Source organism: Martes martes (genome assembly GCF_963455335.1).
Source record: "Martes martes genome assembly, chromosome: 4".
Lineage (NCBI taxonomy): Eukaryota > Metazoa > Chordata > Mammalia > Carnivora > Mustelidae > Martes > Martes martes.
Genome location: NC_137891.1, coordinates 175,680,403 through 175,700,959, shown reverse-complemented (window position 1 = coordinate 175,700,959; position 20,557 = coordinate 175,680,403). Strand labels below are relative to the sequence as shown.

Below are 20,557 nucleotides of genomic sequence, written 5' to 3'. Positions count from 1 at the left end.
TCGGTCTATAACATATGTTTACTGTATACATAGACTCGTGTGTACGCGCACACACACACATAGACTAGTGTGTACGTGCGCACACACACACCCACACGCACACACACACACACTGTTTCTTGAGCCCCTACTATGTACAAGATATTTTAGGCATTAAATCTTATAATGATCCTGAATTTAGGTGTTAATTATAAATGCCAAGTTAATGAGTTACAAATATCGAAATATGTGTAAATGCTTAGGACGGACCCCGGCACATAGTCGGTTCCAGATAACGTGAGCTCTTACTGTGTGAGAGGCAGTGTCGTGGTTAACAGCTTAGCTGCTGGAGTAAAACTGCCACTTACAGCCCTGTGACTTCACGTGACACGCTTCACATCCGAGGATGAGCCTCAGTGTCCTCATGTGTAAAATGCGCGTAACAGCAGTCCCCACCCCCGAGGGTTCTTGTGAGGCTTAAGCTCAGAAATGTAAAGTACATTTATGACCATGCTGGGTGAGTACTTGGGGCTGCCTGGGTTACCTCTAATTATTGTCTCTGTTCTTTACAACAAACCCGAGGGATGGATTTGGTTTTATTACCTCTCATCTGAGAGAGGCATTTATTCCTCTAACAAATCTATATTGAGGGCCTACTACGTGGTTGGTGGTGTTCTCAGGGCAGAGGGTCTGGCCGTGAACTCCACATATGACCATTCCTGTCCCCACGGAGATGATTTTCTAGTGGGAGGAGAAAGGAAACAAATGAGCAAGAAATGCATGGCCTCTGGGGAAAGAACCAGGGCTGGGGCAGAGGGTGTGCTGGGGTCGGGGTAGGGTGCTAACATTCCCGGGGGGGCCAGGGAAGGACTCTCCTCAAAGGGGATCCCTGAAGGAAGAGAGTGAGCCATGGAGAAGAATCTGGGGGAAGAGCATTCTGGGCAGAGGGTACAGCAGCTGCAAAGGCCCTGAGGTGGAAGTGGGCTCAGAGAGGGGACTGCTGACAGGGTGAGGCCGGTAGAGCAGGGAGCAGTATTGGGTGGTCCTGACCACAAGGCCCATTCCCCGTGCCCCTGCACTCAGCCAGGCCCCCAGGTGCACACGGCCCCCGAGTAAGGACCCTCTCCCTCTGTGGCCTGGGCTAAGCAAGCCCTGGGGTGTCAGGATGGGGCAGGAGGGGACTCCTACACTGAGGGAGGGTGCTCGTTCCCTGAAACATAGGGACCGTGCTGGGCTGGGCTCCTGGGTGCCGGGTGGGTGGGGCTCTGTGGGTCGAAGCGTGGAGGCCGTGAGCTCGGCCACAGAGGCCCCTTGTGAACAGGCACAGAGGCCCATTGAGAGCCCCTCCAGCCCCTGGCCTCAGCCCCATGGCCCAGCGCGGGCGAGGAGGCCGGGCCTCTGCCCAGGAATGTGCTCGATCCTGGGGGAGGGGGCCAGGGCTCCACAAAGCCCCTTTCTCCTGGGCCCTGGGAAGGGCGCGGACCCTCCAGGCTGACCCCACCCCTGCCTCCTCCTCCTCCCAGACCAGGGGTAGGTCAGGGCGAGCACCCTCCCTCTTCCACCCTGAACTGCCTCCCTACGACCAGCGTCTGAGGGCTGAGGGCAGAAGGTAAAGCCCTGTCTGTTCTAGGAAACAGGCCCCAGAGCTGAGGGTATTGTAAGAGAGTGAAGCTGCCCGGGGTGGGTGTGCTCTCTGGTGCCCACCCTGGCCAGCCATCTCCCTCCTGGCCCTCATCTTGACCTGAACCAGACAGCTCACTTGGAGACAGAGGCTAGAGGAGCAGGAGGCCGGGAGCTGCCTGTGCCCAGGTGGGGGTGGGGAACACACACGCGACCACCCCTGCCCCGAAGCAACTATCCCCTCAACTCCCTGCTGCAAAACTCCTCTGCCACACACCCAGTCCCCTGAACCCCAGTCCTGAGGGCCCCTGGGTCCCTTAGGTGGGCCCAGAATCAGCCAGTCCTGAGGGGAGTACAAGTGGCCTGCAGCCTCTAGGGCCTTGTTCCCGGGGGGGGGGGTGGCTGCATTTATCCCTGTCCTAGCAGTGTCCAGGGTGGGGGAACACTAGGGGACCTGCCCACTGTGTTTAAATGGGGCCTGGCTATGTCCTGGGCAGGGGCCGGCCAGGCCCTCAGACTCAAAAAGAAAGTCCCTCAGAACCTTGTGTGTGATAAAATAGAGGCTGGGGAGGAAGACGAGAGGGAGAGCGGTGGGTGGGGGGAGGGAATGGGGAGAGAGGCAGAGGGACACCCCCAGGTCGCCCTGGCCTCACTTAACTGGGAGGAGACTCCCCGCCAGCCACAGGAGGGTAGTCCGGGGCCTGCAGAGCAGAGTTGCAGAGAGAGTGGCCAGGGGGGACAGCAAAGGAGGGAGAGGGGACCAGAGGGAGAGATGGAGATGGGAAAAGACAGAAACAGACAGGACGAAATGACAGGGATGCAGAGAGAAAGCAGGGGAAGAATGAGAGCAAGGTTTGAGACACAGAAGGAGGGAGAGCGAGATGGAGAAAGACAGGCCAAGGCAGGGGAGGAGAGGAGCAGGAGACCCAGGCGGGTGTCAGAGCAGGCCAGACAGGAGAGAGATGGAAAGAAACCGGGTGAACGGAGGTGGGCGGGGGTCCCAGAGAGGGGGAGTCAGAGCGAGGGGCTGGCACACAAAAAGTGGGGCAGAGCCAGAGGCTGCAGGAGTGGGCTAGGGTACCATCTCAGGGGCTCAGCTTCAGGGTATGGGGCTGGGCCCCAGGCAAGGGGCATGGCTGGTGTGGCCCCATCTCTGACCGCCCTTGCTTCCCCTGCTTCCCAGCACAGGGAGGACACTGCCCTCGGGCAAGGCTGAAGTGAGCACACAGAGACCCTGGGAATGAGAGACCCACTTGCTGACTCCAGGCCTCAGACTCAGCCCAGCTGCCTGGACCTGCCCCAAGGGTGGCGGGCCGGTGCCAGGGCCAGGCCTGGAGGGTCTGAGGCCCTGTGTCTTCCCACGGATAGGACCCACTCACAAGCCCAGACCTCTGCCTGGCTAGCAGGCCCTGCCCAGCTGCTGCTCTCCATTCCCTACCCCTTCTCCCACCTCTGACCCCTCCTGCCCTCGCAGCTGCCTCTCACGGGGGAGGAAGGCTGGCAAGGGCTCCTCAGAGCTGTGGGGGTCGACAGCCCCACGGTAGGGGCCACAGACGTTTCCAAATGGAAAGTAGGGACAGGACCAGGGCCTCCGCAGACAGGCCTGGCTTTAGCAAGAGGCAGCTCCCAGGCATCCTACAGCCCTAGAAGGACCTACATGGGGAAAAGCTTCAGGCAGGATCCAAGTTCCAGGGGCTGGGAGGTCATGTTCAGGGCCAGGACACGCAGGGGCCAACCCTCCTGTCTGTACTTGCCCAGGTAGGACACCACCCTCGGGCATGTGGATGCCCCCGATGCACCAAAGGGAGGTGACCCCTTCCCTGGAGAGGCGCAGGCCCACCCCTGTGGGAGCCACTGGCTGCTGTGTGGCCGCCTGAGCCGAGCTCCACCCTTGGCCCTGACCACAGAGTGCTCAGCACTGGCTTCCAGAGAAGGCAGCAGGAACCATACAGAGCTGCTGGGCTTTGCCATCCAATAGTTCCTTCTCTACCCGGAATGCTGGGGTTGGAAGAAGCAGGGACTCTGAGGCCCAGTGCTGGCCTGGCCCCAGCTCCACTGTGCACTGAGTGCTGGCAGTGTGAGCAGCTGATGGAGGCCTGATTCTCTTCTCTCCACCAAGCCCAGCCCTCTTCCCCAACCCAGGAACCCTTGGCTTCCTAGCAGGTGACCCAACCTAAAGGCGGGGTCCCTCCCGGGTCCAGGGTGAGGCTACTTCCACCCCTAGTTGGCCTGCCCACATGTCCTGTGCCAAAGAGCACCTCTACCTGGCCACCCCCACCCGGGGTCCCCAGCTCTGCACCCCCAAGATGGGATCTAGGGACGGACCCCACAGTGGAGTTGCCCTGGGAGATGAGAATTTTCCTTTGAATGCTGCATGTCTGGCTTTCAGCACCTATTATAACCGGGCATATCCTGCCTGTGGCCCGAAGCCTTGTCCCTCAGGCAGACGACCATACCGCCCGGCCATCCCAACTCGTGGGGACCTGCCAATCATGCCACATGACTGTCACTGGGCAAGTATGAGACCACCTGCACGGCAGGCCCACGGAGCCCTTGAGGCCCTCGGCTCCCGAGACAGGACCTCTGTGGTGGGAAAGACCTGCTTTCGGGCTTCTGTGGGGAGCAGAAAGGGGGGCCTATGCCCTTAGCAACTTACCCATCTGAAAGTCCCCGCTGCCCAGGTCCCCGCTCCCCAGGTCATCTGCAAGCAGAAGAGAGGCGTGTGAAGCAACAGGCATTTGTTGGGTATCTACTGGGTGTCAGGCACGGTTCGGGGCCCTGACACGTCATGCGCCAGGTCACAAAAGCTGAGAACTGTCGCCTCCTCCCCCACGCCTGGGGAGGCTGGCCGGGAAAAGTCTGCTCAGAAGCCTCTATCGGAGAGGGCACAGACCTGTCTGGGGACACTCTGGGGACCTGTCTGTCCACACTGGGGTGGGATGGGCCCGATCATACTGGCCGCCAGGCCAGACCAGGCTGGGGTGCAGTAGGGGGCTGTCACTGTCCTCTGGTGTGCCTTGTCTGCCACCTCCCTGTCGGTCCTCATCATCCTAGGCTGTGGGAAGCAGCTGTCATCCCAGGGTCACACAGGTTGTGAGCGGAGGATCTGGACAAGGCTTAGGATGACATCATCTCTGGAGGCGCCCCCTTGGGCCAGCTTCCTGGGGCATCTCTAAGGAGAAGTGGGAAGAACCCCGCCTCCACCCCCTCACCTCTTCTGCTCCCTGACACCAGAACCTTCTGCTCACCTCCAGAGGCCTCGTCAGCCAGCAAGTCCTCGTCGTCAGAGAGGTCTGAGTAGCTCCAGCCAGCCCGGCCCGCCGAGACCGTCTCTGCATCCTCCGGCAGAGACAAGCCATCATACGCCTGCAGCCCGTGGGCCACCTGCGGGAGATCACACAGTTGATGGTCGCGTTCTCCAGCCCCCGCCAAGCCCAGGACCCCTCCCCTCACTTCAAGAGGGACCCAGAGTCCCACCCCAAAGCCATGGAGTGGTTTACTCAGATGTGGTTTGGCTAAGAGTCAGGCTGGGGCTGAACTACTCATTTTGACTCTGTTTCCCCAATGCCCCACTCACCCTTAGAGGCCTCAGAGCCCAACCCCACAAATTCACTGAGTCTGAATGAATCCTCAAATAAATAGACAACATTAAAATCACTTTGGTAAGTGATGACTGATTCGTCTTCCTTTGAGAAGGTAAGGGTCATCCAGGACACAAGGCACTAGACAGGGGGCCACGGGCAGGTAAAGGGTAACCTGGGCCAGCAAAGAGGGGGGCCATGGGCACGAAGGGTGGCCAGGGTCAGGATGGATAGGACAGAGACAGAAATCAAGGGTGAGCTCACTGCGGCTGCTGTCTCTAATGACAGCTTCCCATCAGGCCATCTTGGCCACCTCTTTTGGCCTCAGTCTGGCCTCCAAAGCTCCAAGCCACAGGAAACACATTCCAGCCATGTTGGACAACCCGCTCCGGCCCTCGTGGCCACACTGACAAGCCCATCTGTGCTCCCAGCAGCGGGAGTGGAGCCCAGCGGCTGGGCGGGATGGGGGCAGGACAGGCGTGGTGTCAACTCTGTGTGACCTCAGGCTGATGCTGAGCCCAGCACAAGTTCCACAGAGGGCGTGCTGAGACCCTGCGCCCCGCAGGCCAGAGCAGAAGAGCCCCCCACCCCGGCGGCCATCCCACCTGCCTCTCTCAGGTCAGGGTGTGGGCAGTGAGTGCCTCTTGTCCCTCAGACAAGATCAAGATGTTTCCAAATGAGTTTTATCAGATACCATAGAGGAAAACACAAGCCTGGGGGAGCCCACGGGAACCCCAGAGCCCCCGAGCACCAGCGTGCATAGATGTGATATTCTTTGGCCCCGTAATGCACGTCCAGCCCCAGAGAACCCAGTGCGAGTATCTCAGGCCCTGCCCCGGCCTCAGCCCTCCCTGGGGAGCCCAAACCAGCCAAAAGGAAATGGTCTCGCTTGTTGTGAAAGCCAGACCCAGCCCTCACTGGCTAGACAAGGTGATGGCAACAGGAAAGAGGCCCAAGGAGGAGAAGAAAAACAATGAGACGGCCAGTCTCTCTCCCTCCCTACACCCCCCAGCTTTGCCCAGCCCATGCCCCTGCAGCCTCTGGTCTTTTCTCGAGTGGTCCCTTCGCTGGAATGCCCTTCCTCCCTTTGTTCATTGGGCTAAGTTACCTTCCAAAATTCAGCTTACCGTCACCTTCTCTAATTGCTCAGTAAGAAAAAGGAATGAATTACTGATATTCATAGCAACACAGCCGAACTCAGTCACACATGAGTAAAGATGCCAGACACAGAAGGCGACATTCTATGGGACTCCACTTATATCCAACTGTAGTGGGGGGATGCTCTACCCTACAGTGACAGGTCACTAGTTGCCTGGGACCAGGGGTGGGGCAGGCTGACCGGGTAAGGACACAAGGGAACCTTTTGGAGTGCCAGTTCTCTGGGGATATACATCTTGTGATTGAACTGTACACTTAAAATGGGTACCTTTTGTTGTATATAATTTGCACCTCAAGAAAGATGACAAAAATAAATTAAATTAAATTAAATTAAAATTTTAAAAAAGACAGTTTCTTCTGGGAGACTTTGTCCTGATCCTTGGCCTTCACAGTCCCCTCTGTGCCCACACTGGGTTCTGGGCACTCCGGGGCACACACTCTAATCACCTGTATCTCCACTAGAATGGAAACATCCTGAAGGCAGGGACCCCATGTTCAATAACTACTTGAATGAATGAATGAATGAATGAGTGAGTGAGTGAGTGAATGGTCAAAAATGTCCTTACCTGGGGCACCTGGGGGGCTCAGTAGGTTAAGCCTTTGCCTTTGGCTCAGGTCATGATCCCAGGGTCCTGGGATCAAGCCCCGCAGGGAGGCTGCTTCCCTTCCTCTCTCTCTCTCTGCCTGCCTCTCTGCCTACTTGTGATCTCTGTCAAATAAATAAATAAAATCTTAAAAAAAAAAAAATGTCTTCACCTATCAAGTCTAGCTGCTTCCTGAACTGAACTGGCTTTGGAGGCATTACCTGCTCCCATGCAGTCTACACACAGTCTCTCTTCCTAGGCTGGGAGCAACTTGGGGGCAGGGTCATTTGGTCACCTTTGTATCCACCATGCTATCAAGTCTTGTGCAAGGTCTGCACTGCCCACGACTTACCCCCTCTCATGGCCTAAAGCCCGTTCCCCTCCAGTCCGGGGGGCAAACCCCTCCTCCCGTTCCTTTTCCTTCCCCACCCTTTCTCCCGACAAATGCCCATCCCCCTCCTAGGTGGCCAGCAGACTTCTGGCCCATGCCCAGACAGGGTCTGTATCTAGGAATGAACTTTAGAACCTCCAGGAGCTGGTGAGAAATAGATTCTGGGGCTCCTTCTCATCCAGGAGGGAGGGATGGAGTGGTGTGCACGCAGAGAACTCTGACTCACTGGCTAAGAACCACAAGATCAATCCCCACGAGGGGTTCTCCCTCCTTCCCTGGCTGCGGGTAGAGGGTAGAGTTCCCAGTGGGTGGGAGGGGGCTTCAGAGCAGGCCCTGACTGACCTAAGAGCAGTGTGAGGCTAAGACTGGCATAGGGGCACGGATACTGGGCAGAAGAGGTTAGAGGGGCAGGCTTAGAGACGTCCCACCTGGGGAGGGCTCTCCCTCTGTGTCATTGCCACACCTTCCCCTTCCCTGGGGGGGGGGGTATGCATGGGGCGCAGAGATTCCCGGCACCCCCTAGACACTGCTGTCTGGAAAGGGAAACTCTGGTGGTGAGCAAGGTCCAGAGCTTCTCCCAGGCCTGGAGCTGGGAGGGCGGGGGTGGGGGGGGAGGGTGGTGTCAGGACCGGAGAGGAAATAGCAAAGTGAGATTCGACTTGGAAAAAATGTCAGGAACACACATCTGCAGTGAGAGGAGTAAGAGAATCCAGAGCGTGTCGGGCCCGGATAGAAGCCATCCCACCCCAGGGACTCCAGGGAATGGGCCCTTCCACATGCCAGCCTGCCCTTGTTTGCAGCCCCCTCCCCAGGGCCCGAGTTTCCGGGGTCAGATCAGGGCCTGCAGCGAGGGCCAACCCAGCAAGAGCAGAGGCTTCATTTGAGAAAAGCTAAAGATCAAAAGGTTCTAGCAGCTGTAATTCACATCTGGGAGGAGAGAAGGAGCCAGACCGGAAAGAGGCTCCCAGAAAGAGCCCAAAGGAGCCTGAGACTTGACCACAGAAGGGAACTTGGATTCAGATCTGGAAAGTCGGGGGTCCACTTGGGAACACAAAGAGCTAACATTTATTGATCACTTACTATACACCAGGCTCCTTTAAGGATGTTTATAAACGTGAACCCACGTTATAGGTGTTAAACAGACCACTGTAGGGATGGGGACACCAAGCAGTCAGGTTATATACTTGAAAATCTAGCAGGTGGCAGAGCTGGGATTTGACCTCTGGTGGTTTGGTTCCAATGTTTAAGTGTTTGCCAGAAGTAATTGAGGTCACTGAGAGTGACTCCACAAAACCTTTCAACCACAGTGCTGTTTCACAGTCTACAGAGCATTTCCTCCATCTCAGTGTCATTGGACCTTGACAATGACCCCTGAGGTGGCTGAGCAGGTGTGAAAGGCCCCCTTTCACAGAGGAGGGAACAACACCTCGCTTTCCCATGTAACTTGCCCAGGTGAGTGGCAGGCAGAGCCAGGACAGACCCAGGACCTCTGGATTCTGTTGACCAGGAAAGAGGCAGGGCTGAGGCTGGGCCTCCAGGCTAGCCTTGAGGTCTAAGCAGGGGGCAGGGCCGGGATGTCCAGGGCTGGCTGGTTCCCATCCCCAACCCAACCGGCTCCCAGGATGGCCCATGGGACGCCTGAGCTGCCAGTGGTCTAACGTCCCAAGGAGGGCCACTGGTGGCTCCAAAGTCAAAGGCAGAAATAGAACCCAGGTTTCCTGCCCTGCAGCCCATCTCCGGCAATGAGAAAGCCCAGCTTCCTCCCAGAGGAACCCAGTACTCAGGCAGGTGTTGGAGCCGGATGGCGGGGCCGGAGAGGAGGGGTCCAGAAGGCAGACCTGGGCCAGAGAGGAAGGAGCCAAGCAGAGAGGGGGATTTTCCAGATCTGGCAGGTTCCTGGTGGGGGAAGTGGAAGCAGCTGACTCATACAAGCCAAGGCCAAAGGACTGTTTTAGTGTGCTGGGAACAATTGCTTAGAGCAGGGGTGTGGGCACGGTGGGCCCCCAGTCGGGGGCAGGGGAAAGGGGGACCCAGACAGGCGGGGAACTTCTGGGAGACAGCTCCCTGAGGCTGGGCTGTGTCCAGGCCTTCCTGGTGGGGATGAGGGTGCACACGGGGCTCCAGGTCCAAGTCCTACAGAGACCCTTTGGGACAAGGGACAGAAGCTGGACCTTCCTCTCCTGGCCTGAGTGAGGATGCAGACAGATCCAAGGCTATCTGGGAAGAACTCAGCATGGAGGGGAAAGGGGGAGCCTTTAGAGAGGGGCACAGAAGGTAGAGAAGGTCTGGGGTACAGGGGGAGGTGCAGATACAGGATATGGGGTCTGGGATTTTTCAAGGAGTCCCTATGTGAGGGTTGTGGGCCTTGCAAAGGGTACATGTGCGGATAAGTGTTTCTGGTGCTGCTAACATCTAGGAAGGCGGCAGCACAGGGAGGAGGTGACAACAGGAACAGACTGGCTCCTTCGAGGGCTTTCTCCGGCCGGTCCCCAGCCTCAGCACCGTGTGGACCACCTTGGTGACTCTTTGCAGCAACCGGGGCAGGGCCGGTGCTGCTGGGCCGTGATCCCTCGTCTGCAGTAAGGGAAATCCAAAGAGTTCTGAAAACTCAGAGTGTTTTCTTTTTTAAAATGAGTTTATAACAAGCTCATTCAGTGCCAAGTCCTGACCCAAATTGACAGGAAGCTATTAACATCCTATTTACTCCACTCGGGGTGAGGAGCTGTAGGTTTTGCTGTAGCAACATGACCATGTTTCATGAAGGGCACCGCCCCAGACTCCACGGAGTGTTCTCACAGCTTCTACACAACCTTTCTCCTATCTAGAAACTTCCAAATTCCAAAGTGCCTCTGACTCCCCGGGTTTCGGATGCATGACCATTTCCATTTGGCAGATGAGCAAAGGGAGGCTCGCAGAGGATCACCGTGTAAAGGAAGCGGACGGCATGCGAGGCGCGCAACTTGATGCCCCGTATACAGTAGGAGCTCAGTAAGTGTTAGAATGAGTACCATGCAAGGGGCAGAGTAGAGGTGAGGGGTGGGTATGGACGAGAAGTGATGCATGGCAGCGCGGGGCATGGGCTCCGGCCCAGGCTCGGCCTCCAGGTCTGGGATGGGGGGAAAGGCTCTGGCCCTGCCACCTAAGCTCCAGGCTGGCTGGTGGGGTGGCACCCAGGCTGCGGTGACGACACAGCTTGGGGCCAAAGCTCAAGTTATCTGCTGGCTCCGAGGTGGACCCTGGGATGACAGGGGGCTTGGGGATGCTCTGGAGAATTATTCACAGATGACTTGGGCAGCCCACCCATCGCCCCCTCCCCACGGCCCAGGCCTGGGCTGAGCCCACCGCCACCCCCACAGCTGGGCAGGAAGGTCTGAGCACCGCAGTCCCCAGGGTGGCTGCAGCTGCCCAGGGCAAGGCTCCAGGCATCTGGGCTGGAGTGAGCTCACCGCATCGAAATCCAGAGACTGCACGGGGGCGGGGGGATAAGCAAGCCCCTGCCTGCACACCTGCCTTCTGCCAGCACAGACCCTGCCTCAGTGTCCCTTCCCCCATCCGGGGCCCCTGGGTCTTCAGGGAAGGACATGCACCTGGAGAAGTTCCCTCTCCTCCTCTGTTAGAACACAGGCTCCCAGGTCACTTCACAACCAGTGCTCCCTGGCTCTGCGACAGCCCGGGCCCCAGATACAGGGTCAAGGTGCCCTGCCCCACCCCCAGACTGCCCAGTGCCCTGTCTATGGGCAGCAGACAGCAAAGGGGAAGGAATCTGTCAGGGCAGCACTTTGTCGTGCAAACTGCCAGGGGCGGGTGAGCCCAACACAAAGGCCAAAAGGCCTTTAATCCCCTGGCAGGCTAAGAGGGGCGCCGGGCCGGAAACGAGGTGGCCACAGCCTCCTCTGGCATGCCTACCCTACCCGTGCCACATGGGAGGCCTGCCAGCTTCCCACACTCAAGCTCCCAAGGTGCAGGACCTTTGCCAGCCAGCTGGTCGGGAAGAACCATGATCCCCCCTGCCCCCCCAAATAAGGAGGATGGTGGAGGCACAGCAAGGGCTCCAGGGCGCAGGCGCCAAGATAAGGTTTTCACAGGGCTTATCTCGTGCAAACGCACAGCCCCCTCAAGCAGGTACTGGCTCCTCCACCACCCACCACCCACCACCCTCCCCAATTTACAGATAAGGAAAGAAGCTCAGAGAAGTGAAGTCACCTACCCAAGGTCACACAGCTAAGGCAGGGGGAATCCGGTTCAAAAGCAGAGCCCTTCTTCTGTACTCTGCTAGCCTAGAGGTCCAGCAGCCAGTAGGCCCCTGCTTCCCACCCCAAGGCCCACAACCTGCCAAGCCTGCATTCCAGCCAGGGCCGCATAGGAGCATGGAGGGCTGGTCAGGGCCTACACCAGAGAACAAGGACGTGGGAACGCGGAACTCTGGGCTCTCTCGTGCCAGCTCCGCCCCAGACTCACCACGTGGCCTTGGACAAGCCCCTCGGCACCCTTCCCTTCTAGCACACTGTAGCGAGTGCCCACTCTGTGCACCAGGCTTCCACACCAGCCGTCTCTGTTGATGTGACTGGAAGGAGCGGGAGGGCAGTAATATTCACCTGTTTCGAGCACTGCTGCATCTTCAAGACAGAAGACACGGACTAGGTGCTCAATAAACATCCGTGCACACAGACAGAGTGAATGAATGAACCAGTGAACCTGCCCAACTGCCCCCAGGTGGGGATTAGCCCTTCTGACAGAAGAAGAAAATGAAGTTCAGAAAGAGAAAGTAAGGGCTTGCTCGAGATCACCCAGCAAGAGCCACATTGCCTCAGTTCCCCGTCACTAAAGTGGAGGCCACAACACCCAGTCCCAAGGGAAAAGGGGGCCCAGATACCACGCTCCCTCCATGCCTCAGGTTGCTTGGTGGTGAAACAGGTATAAGAAAGAACACTGCCTGGTTTGCCTCCTGCCCAGGGCTGCTGGGAGAGGCAAGTGGAATGAGGGGGCACCTACTCTGGGAAGGCTGGCTAGAGAACTCTGCCTGGCCCTTTCCCAGGTGGACCTCACACGGTCCCTGCCTTTAAGGTCCCTCTGCATGGAGCTGGGGTTACGGCCGAACAGGGCTGTCACCACCACGGCCCAAGCAAGAGACATGGCCAGTGGGGCAGAGCGTGGGCTCTGCTTGGCAACCCAGATTCCAGGCCGCCTCAGCCACTTCCTGGCTGGGCGGCCTCAGCTTCCTCCCCCGTAAAAAAAGGATAATTAATCCATCCTGCCCTATAAGGTTCAATTCAAGTCACTTGGAGCTTAATTTATTGAGCACCTACTATATGCTGGGTCCTGGGGATAAAACTAGGACATAAAGAGACACAGAGCTCTGTGTTCCGAAGGGAGATACAGCATTAAACCAAGTGATGAGGACCTGGTGTGGGAAGGGCCCTACAGAGGAAGGACAGGGGGCCGAGGCAGGTGGGAGTTGGGGGAAGGTTTCCCAGGGGACAGGACAATTCAGCTGGATCTGAAAGATGGCCTCACCTAAGTAGGGTAGAGAAGGGGCAGAGTGCATGCACCAGGCAGAAGGAAGAGCACATGTCCCACGTAGAGGATGCAGCAAGTGCAAAGGCCCAGAGGTGGGAGAGGACACAGCACGGTTAAGGGACCAGCCCTAAATGGGCTTGTCCAAAAAAAGAACAGTATCCCTTGACTACGCTGGTGTCATGGTGTTAGTCACAGAGACCAAGCCTTTCAGTCCCTCCAGAGTCCCTGTACTCTCCTCCTGCCCCACAGACACCCCAAGAGCGGGCCTCCTCCCAGCGCTGACTGAGCTGCCTGTTAGCCTAGAGGGAAGCAGGAGGAAGTCGCTGGGAAATACTTCCCCCCCTGCCCCCCCACGCACCCGAGAGCCAGGTGCTGCCTTGGTGGTGGGGGAGGCAAGTGGGAATGGCTTCCGGGCCTGGCCGCCCAGCAAGAAGGTCCCCAGGGCTTGAACATTATCTGCCAAGCACCGCTGGTGCCAACAGCGCCTGCGGTGTTCACGTGCCTGCCTCCTGCTTGCAGCCCGGCCTGGTTCTCAGATTCTCTGGCACCTGGGAGTGTCGGAGTGTCTGTGGGCCTTCAAGACACCAACCTGTCCGGGCCAGCCTATTCTCTCTGGGGTCGCTGCCCACAGATTTCATGAATGAAGCCCCTAGCACAGTGCCAGGCTTATGGGAGGATGGCGGAGGGCGGCAGGTTCCACAAATCTGTGTTGAAATGAGACACTACTTACAATAAGGACCACCTCCTGAACCTACTGGGTCAGGCCTTTCCATTATTCTTGATTCTCCAAAGGATGAGAAGAAACACCTTTATTATGGGTAACCAGGTCCTGTGTGACGTACACACACACACACACACACAACCCCCTACATACACCTCTCTACCCTCATCCCCTGCTGTGCTCTCCCCACTCCCTGCCACACTTATCTCAATGGGTTTCAAACACACCTAACTCTCTCTACCTCAGGGCCTTTGCACTTGCTACATTCTCTACCTGGAACACCAACCCCCGGCTGTGCCCACTCCTCCTCATCCTCTTGTTTCTGCTCACATGTCACCTTTACAGAGACCCGGACCACATCCCAGGTCCAGAATCTACTAGTCAGCTCCCTGTCACTTCCCTTGCCCTGCTTCACAGCACCTCACCACCTACATTCTACCCCTGTTTACATGTTTACCTGTTTATCATCTGTCACTCCCACCAGAACATCAGCTCCCCAAAGGCAGCGACTTTGGCCATATCCCCAGTACCTACAAGTACCCGGCACCGAGTGGCCGCTCACTAGCTCTTTTTGAGTTAACGAATGGACGGAGTTTATAAACGAAGAGACTGAGTCTTAGGAAGATGGCTTACCCGGAGTCCCAGAGCTGGAAGAGCCAAGGCTGGGAGCCAGACCCCTCCCCATTTCCCAACCAGGAACACTGTACTCCCGGAGCCCTCCTCCTGTCATCTCTGACGCCTGAGGCCTTCTGGCCAAGGGGTCCACGTCTGAGGGGACAAGACTCTGCCCTTGGTCACTGAGCAGAGACCTGCTCCCTGCCCAGACCAGCATCCCAGGGGGCGGGTGAGGGTCTCAGAGGCCAGCAGAGCCATGGCTCCAGCTAGAGGGCCTTGCACCAGGCCAGCCGGGCTGCCAGGCCTCGGGGACTCTGGTCCCGCTCACTCCTGTGGCCATCAGCAACAGGAAAAAACAGGCTGGAATGGCTGCTCTTTGCGGCCAAGGAGGCCAGCTCCCCCTGCCCCCCAGGGCTTTCCTCATCTGCTTCCTGGAGGGGGAGGAAGGGCCGAGCCCATGACTGAAGACAGGCCTGGGGCGCGGGGGGCGGGGGGGGGAGGGCAACAGAACTGGAAATAAAAGGAAGGGCCCCTTCCTTCCTTTTGCAGTGCCCCTGTCCCCTTTCCTCATGACTAATGTCCATTCCAAGGCACAGTAACTCTGGACACGGCGGGAGGGTCCCGCATTCCAACCTAAATGGGAAAGTCTAGTTACACGAAGCTGGGCTGGTTCCCTGAGTCCTCAGGGTCCTGAGCACCCTGAAGAGGGAAGGGGGCGACTATTTACTGTTTCCCAAGCTTGCTTAACTTGGAACCCTTTCTTCATGCTCATGGCACTCGGGTTCCACAGAGCACATACTGGGAACACCAAACCGACCGACCCCTTTCCCTCAGTGAGGCTTTGGATGTAAAGATACGGCCCACCACCGCCACAGGGCTTTTGAAAAGGGAGCTCTTGAAGACAGAAAGCCCTGAGGCCCCATGCAATGAAGGGCTGATAGAGGAAAGGCAGGTCAGGTGACAGGAAGTGGGGGTATGTCCTCTCCTTGGGGAGAAACACTGTCAGAGTCTAAGAAAAGCGAGATGGAACCTGCCCTTTCCTCCCTGGCCATCAGCCTGCTCTCTTAGGACATGAGTCCTAAGACGGGACACAGAGAGGGTGGTCCCGTATCTGGTCGCTCCTGGTCCCCTAGGACCATGCAGAAGGTCAGAGGATCCCTGTGCCCACGAGAGACGGGGAGCTGAGTGTTCTAAGGGGATGTTTAGCTGCTGGGCTCTTCCAGGGGCAGAGCGGGCTAGGAGGGACTGAGAAAGGGCTTCCGACTCAGCCCACTGTGTGGGGTAAGCCCCTTCCCTTCTCCAGGCCTCAGGTTCCCTCTGCCAAATGATGAAGCTGGCCTAGATCACTGCTTTCCAATCTTGGGTCTCAGCAGCCTTGGGGGACACCTCAGAAAGTAGGTTGCCCGGGGTAGAGGGACAGAGAATGTGGGTCCCCTCAAATACTTGCTTCAGTGAAAACATACCCACCCTTTCCCATTTTACATGACGACTTTCTGCATAGTACCTCTGGTGTAGCCCCTGGTTAGCTGAGAGCAGGTCTCTTTATCTCTCTGTGCCTCTGTTCCTCATCTGTAAAATGGGCACAAAAGTTCATATTAACAGTATCTACCTCATGCGACTGTTGTAAGGATGAGATAAAGATGTCAAATGCTACAAATAGCACTAGCCCTTGGCAAATGTCCTGTGTTTGTTGTTACTTATCAAAATATTGCAGGATTTAACCAAAATACTATTATTTTGATTGGCATAAGGGTTTCGCTGCTCAATAATAAGTTTGAAAGCTCTCAACGTAGATGATGCCAAAGCTTCCTTCTGGCTTTGACATTTGAGGACATTGACATCCTGAAATCTTACGTTTCTAGAATTCTAGGCTATGACTTCCACCAGCAAAGAGGGAGGGGCTGGCAGAGGGAATCACAAAGTGAGAACCAAGCCTTAAGCATCAGGTTGCAGGGGACTGCCCAGAACGGGTTCACCATCATCACCAACATCACCTCCCTCTTCCAGAAAAACTCAAAGAAGCCTACAAAGACGCACCCAGAAGGGCAGGAGAGAATGAACTACACGCACATAAGAGAAGCTCACAAAAGCAGACGGACAGTCTGGACTGTGGTGAGTAGATAGAGAATACGTGCCGAGTTCTGGAGGTCTGGGAAAGCAACCATTCATTTGGCTCTGAGCTTTCCAGTGGCCAATGGGAGGAAGGAAACCTGACCAGTCCCTGGACTCTGTGTCCCAGTGAGGTCAAAATAAACCCGTTGCTTAGAGGAAGCACAACTATTCCTGATACTGAGAGCAGGGAACGTCCCAAGGGCAAGGATTGTCTGGCGCTCTTCTTTGCCCTTGCCAATGGGGCCAGCATCACATAGGGGTCCACTGACTGTGACCCATCGAGGCTGAAGTCCGGGGCAGAGGCTATAGCCATCAAAGATCCAGGAGGCTGGAACGGTCGTCCAGGGTGTGCCCCCCAGCATCGCTGGCCTTGGGCAGGACTACCCATCCCTCCCCAAACCTGAACACAGCCAGTGCCCAAAATAGCCAGAGCACCAGAGGGTGCCAAGAGGCCCCGGGCAGGGGACATGGCTAGGCCTGCCCACAGCGGAGGGCCCAGTGGGCCAATGCACACACATCCCTGGCGCACAAAGGAGCACCTTCACTCAGGCACACAGCCCTCCCTGGGAGTCCCCCACCCACGGAGCTCCCCCGCCAGCCAGCACGTTGCTCACGCAGAACCAGGCAGTGCTCCGCCCTTCCCTCCTGCAGGCTTTCTTGCAGGAGCCAAATGGAAAAGTCTTCTCAGAAACACCAGCCCTACCATATAGGGAAGACGTCCTCCTGCTCCAGGATCAGCCTCCCCTCAGCATCCTCCACGGTCCCCCAGCTGCAGGCCAAGACAATGGGGGCTATTCTGGGCTGCATGGGGGTATTTAAAGCTCTGGCTGGGCCTCTTCCCTGGGGAACAAGAGGCCTTGACCTAGGCAAGACCTTCCTGAAATTGTTGCTGCCCAGACTGTGGTAGCCGCATCCCAACCTCTCCTGCCAGTCCTTGAGGCCCTGAGGGAGGGAGTGCAAGTGCCCCCTCCTCCAGGAAGCCCTCAGGGCCACTGCCCAAGACCCTCAGGAGAGCTGGGTCCTGGGCTCTGCTTTGCTACTGGTCTCAGTCCATTTTCTCATCCGAAAACGTGGCTAATACAGCAGTGTGTGTACACGAGCTAGGCGGCTTCTGTGGTTAAGATGAAGCTGTGTCTCCCCAGCACTGCGTGGGACAGAGTGTAAGCAGGGATGGTGATTTTGTTTATTTTGTCACTGCTCTTTTTCTAGCACCTGGCACACAGTAGGTACCAAATAAATATTTATTAACCGATATAAGTATTTGTGGAATGTGTCTGGAGCCCCCAGAGAGCCATGATAACATTGCCAGATCTCATTTTGGGTCCTTAGAACACTCCAGGACTTAGGCTAAGTACTTAACATTGATTCTCTCATGTAATTTGTTCAATAATCCCAAGAGGTAGATCCTATTCTTATTTTATAAGCAAGAACATTGAGCGTTCCACTACAAGTGGTTAAGGAGTTTGCCTGGAAGGGTGCCTGGCTGGCTCAGTTGGTGGAGGGTGCAACTTGGGATCTCAGGGTTGTGAGTTCGAGCCCCATGTTGGCTATGGAGGTTACTTAAATAAATAAATTAAAAAAGAAAAAAAAAAGGATCTTGCCTGGGGTCCTGAAACTACTAAGTTGCCAAGATGATAGTCAGACCCAGGAACCTCCAGAAGTTTCTACCGTCTTGCACAACACACTCTGAAGAAAGGCCGTGGGGTGGACACTGAGCCCGCAGCCAGGATCCTAGATTCAGCCACGAAGTAGCTGTGTGATTTCAAGGAAGCCTCTTGGCCTCTCTGGATCTATTTTCTCTTCCATAAAACAGGGGCACTAATTCCTATTTCTTCGCATGTTCATAGGATCAAAGGAACCCTGGAATGTGACCATGTCACCCATATTAGCCCCGACCCCTCCCCAGGGGCAGTGGCTACGAAAGATGGTGGGAAGATGTCCTTCAGGAGGCGGGGGGGGGGGGGGGTGCCCAGGGTTGGCTCTGGAACAAAGCTCAGCAGCTGCTGACAACAGCTGGTAAGAATTCTGGGTCTGGTCCAAGCAGGGGGAGAAGGGGCGGGCCGAAAAGTCACCTCTGGCCCTTTTCTGTCACCCTTCCCTGCTGACAGCTGCTGGGGCCTCAGGGCCAAGGGCCCCACAGCAGGAGGGGGGTGGGAGCAGGCTGGCTGGGGTCATCTCAGTCCTCTTGCTGCCAACCGTTCAAATCCCAGGGTCCCTGGCCCTGCTGGGCTCACTGGCCAGGATGCAGGCCTCATTCCTGCAGCCCTTTACCCAGTTCCTGGGGAAGTCTGGGGGGAGGGGGAGGGACTGGAGCAAAGGTCTGTGGGCCCAAGATGCCTTAGCTGGAGCCTGGTTGATGCCCCATCGGGAGGGGTGGATGGGCAGGGCCGAGTGGGCAGGGGGTCCCGGGAGAGGCCCCGTGGTGTTCCTGGCAAATGGCCAGGGTGGAAGGCCCTTCAGGGAGGCTTCTTGGAGCCTGTGAACCTGGCCTTGCCTGCCTCCACCCTAGGCCCCTCAGCTCCCAGCACAGTGCCAACCCTTTCCAGTTCGTTCCAGCCCACGCGGCCCCGCTCCTCTGAACTCTTGCATCCCTGTAATTATGCCTGGCCATATTTTCCGAGGCGTATGTGGAGGAGCAGCTTAACAAAGGATCCCTGGGCCGTTTCCAGGTGTCAGAGGCAGCCTGGGAGATGTAGTTTGGATGTACAGGTATTTAGAGCCTGGGGCATGTTCATGGTTTTTTTTCGGGAAGACTACTATTTTTATTGTACTAATAAATCAAAGAAAGCCATCTTAGGAAATGTGTGTTGGTCACATGCCACCCCACACCACTTGGAGCTCACTGGACACCCTAGGCTAGCAACTTCCTAGCTGTGTAGCCCTGGGAAAATCCCTTGACCCCTCTGAGCCTCTGTTTTCCAATCTGTATAATAGGACTAAAAATGACCACCTTACAAGACTGCTGTGAAGATTTAACAGGACCACCTGTCACCTTCTCCCTTTCCTCCCCTCTTACTCCCACCCCCTCATCCAAGGGCTCATAGGCCCAGATAATGAGCTCTCCAGAAACCCCCAGGGAAGAATAATTCCTGCTATGCACCCCCCCCATCCCCCACAGGCGAGGTAAGACTCAAACGAAATGTGCCTGGGAAGCCTTCCTGTGCTGCCAGGCCTGGAAGGGATCACCTAGCCCAAAGCCCTCCCTTATTGGGAGGGGAAGCCAAAAAAGAGCTCAGAGAGGGCAAGGAAGGGCATCAGGGAAGACCAGCCAGTGCTGAAGAGCCTGAGTTCAAATCCCATTCTGTGACACTGCCCACTGGGGGACTTTCCCCCTTCGAGCTTCATTTTAGTGACTGTCCCCACCCCCCAACTGTTGTTATAAGGATAAGATGGATGGTGTATGTAGAGCACTTAGAATAGTGCTGGGTACTCAGATAGGTTGCAGGGGCTCCAAGAAGAGAAATCCTAGCAAGCTGATGGCAGAGGCAGACCCAGGACCCAGGTCTCTGGCTCCTAACCCAGGGCCCTTCTCCTTCCATCATGCCACCTCCTTCCCCCTCGTCCCCAAGGCCGGGGTGTGGGGCTCCATAGAGGAAGGCTCTGGGAGGGTGGCATTAGGCTGGGTCTTTGTCAGGGGCTGATCAAGGCCTGAGACCCCTACTATCTCAACCTCTGGGACTTTTCAGCAGCCCCCTCCAACAGGTCCTCAGCCCCAGGCAGACCAAGGCCGAGGCAAGGGCAGGAAGGGCTGGCAAGCCAAGGGTGCATGTCCTTGGCAGGGAGAACTCAATCTCCCGGGGACTTGGGTTACCGGAAATGGTAAATCTCCTGCTGCCCTCCGACCAGGAATGTCTGCTGCCTGCGTGAACACACTGTCCACTGGCCCCCAGACAGCCAAGGGACAGCCCGGGACCTGGCACCCGCCCCCCACCCTGGGGCCCCTACCCTACCCCTGGGGTACCTGCCATTCTGGGGCAGTGGGAATGGCTGTACTTGACCAACCATAGGAGAAGAAAGGGCTGGAAGGGGCACCCCAAAATACAGAGAGCCCCCCCTTAAATCTGATCCATTCACTTCTGACAAATGGAGATCCTGCATTCCAAATCGGGGTGGAAGTTCTGATCTTGTTAGCCCAACCCAGGAAGCGGTGCAGTGGGAGCTTCGGGCAGGACTAACCCAGCTGGAAGCCTGGCTCTGCCACCTTCCAGCTGGCTCTCCTTGGGCGAGTCACCGCAGCACCTCCTGCCACTCAGGCGAGTGACAGAGCTGTCACGGGGAC

General features: G+C 56.9%; 1 protein-coding gene across 1 annotated transcript in view; it reads right to left on the bottom strand.

Annotated features, from left to right (window-relative positions):
- Window positions 1-20,557, bottom strand: part of HSPG2 (heparan sulfate proteoglycan 2) — a 98,400-nt gene that overhangs the window by 60,547 nt on the left and 17,296 nt on the right. The window contains exons 2-3 of the mRNA XM_080802982.1: window positions 4,848-4,983; window positions 4,256-4,300 (exon numbers count right to left, since the gene is read on the bottom strand). Coding sequence (XP_080659108.1) covers window positions 4,256-4,300; window positions 4,848-4,983 — 181 coding nt within the window. The remainder of the gene's footprint in view (window positions 1-4,255; window positions 4,301-4,847; window positions 4,984-20,557) is intronic.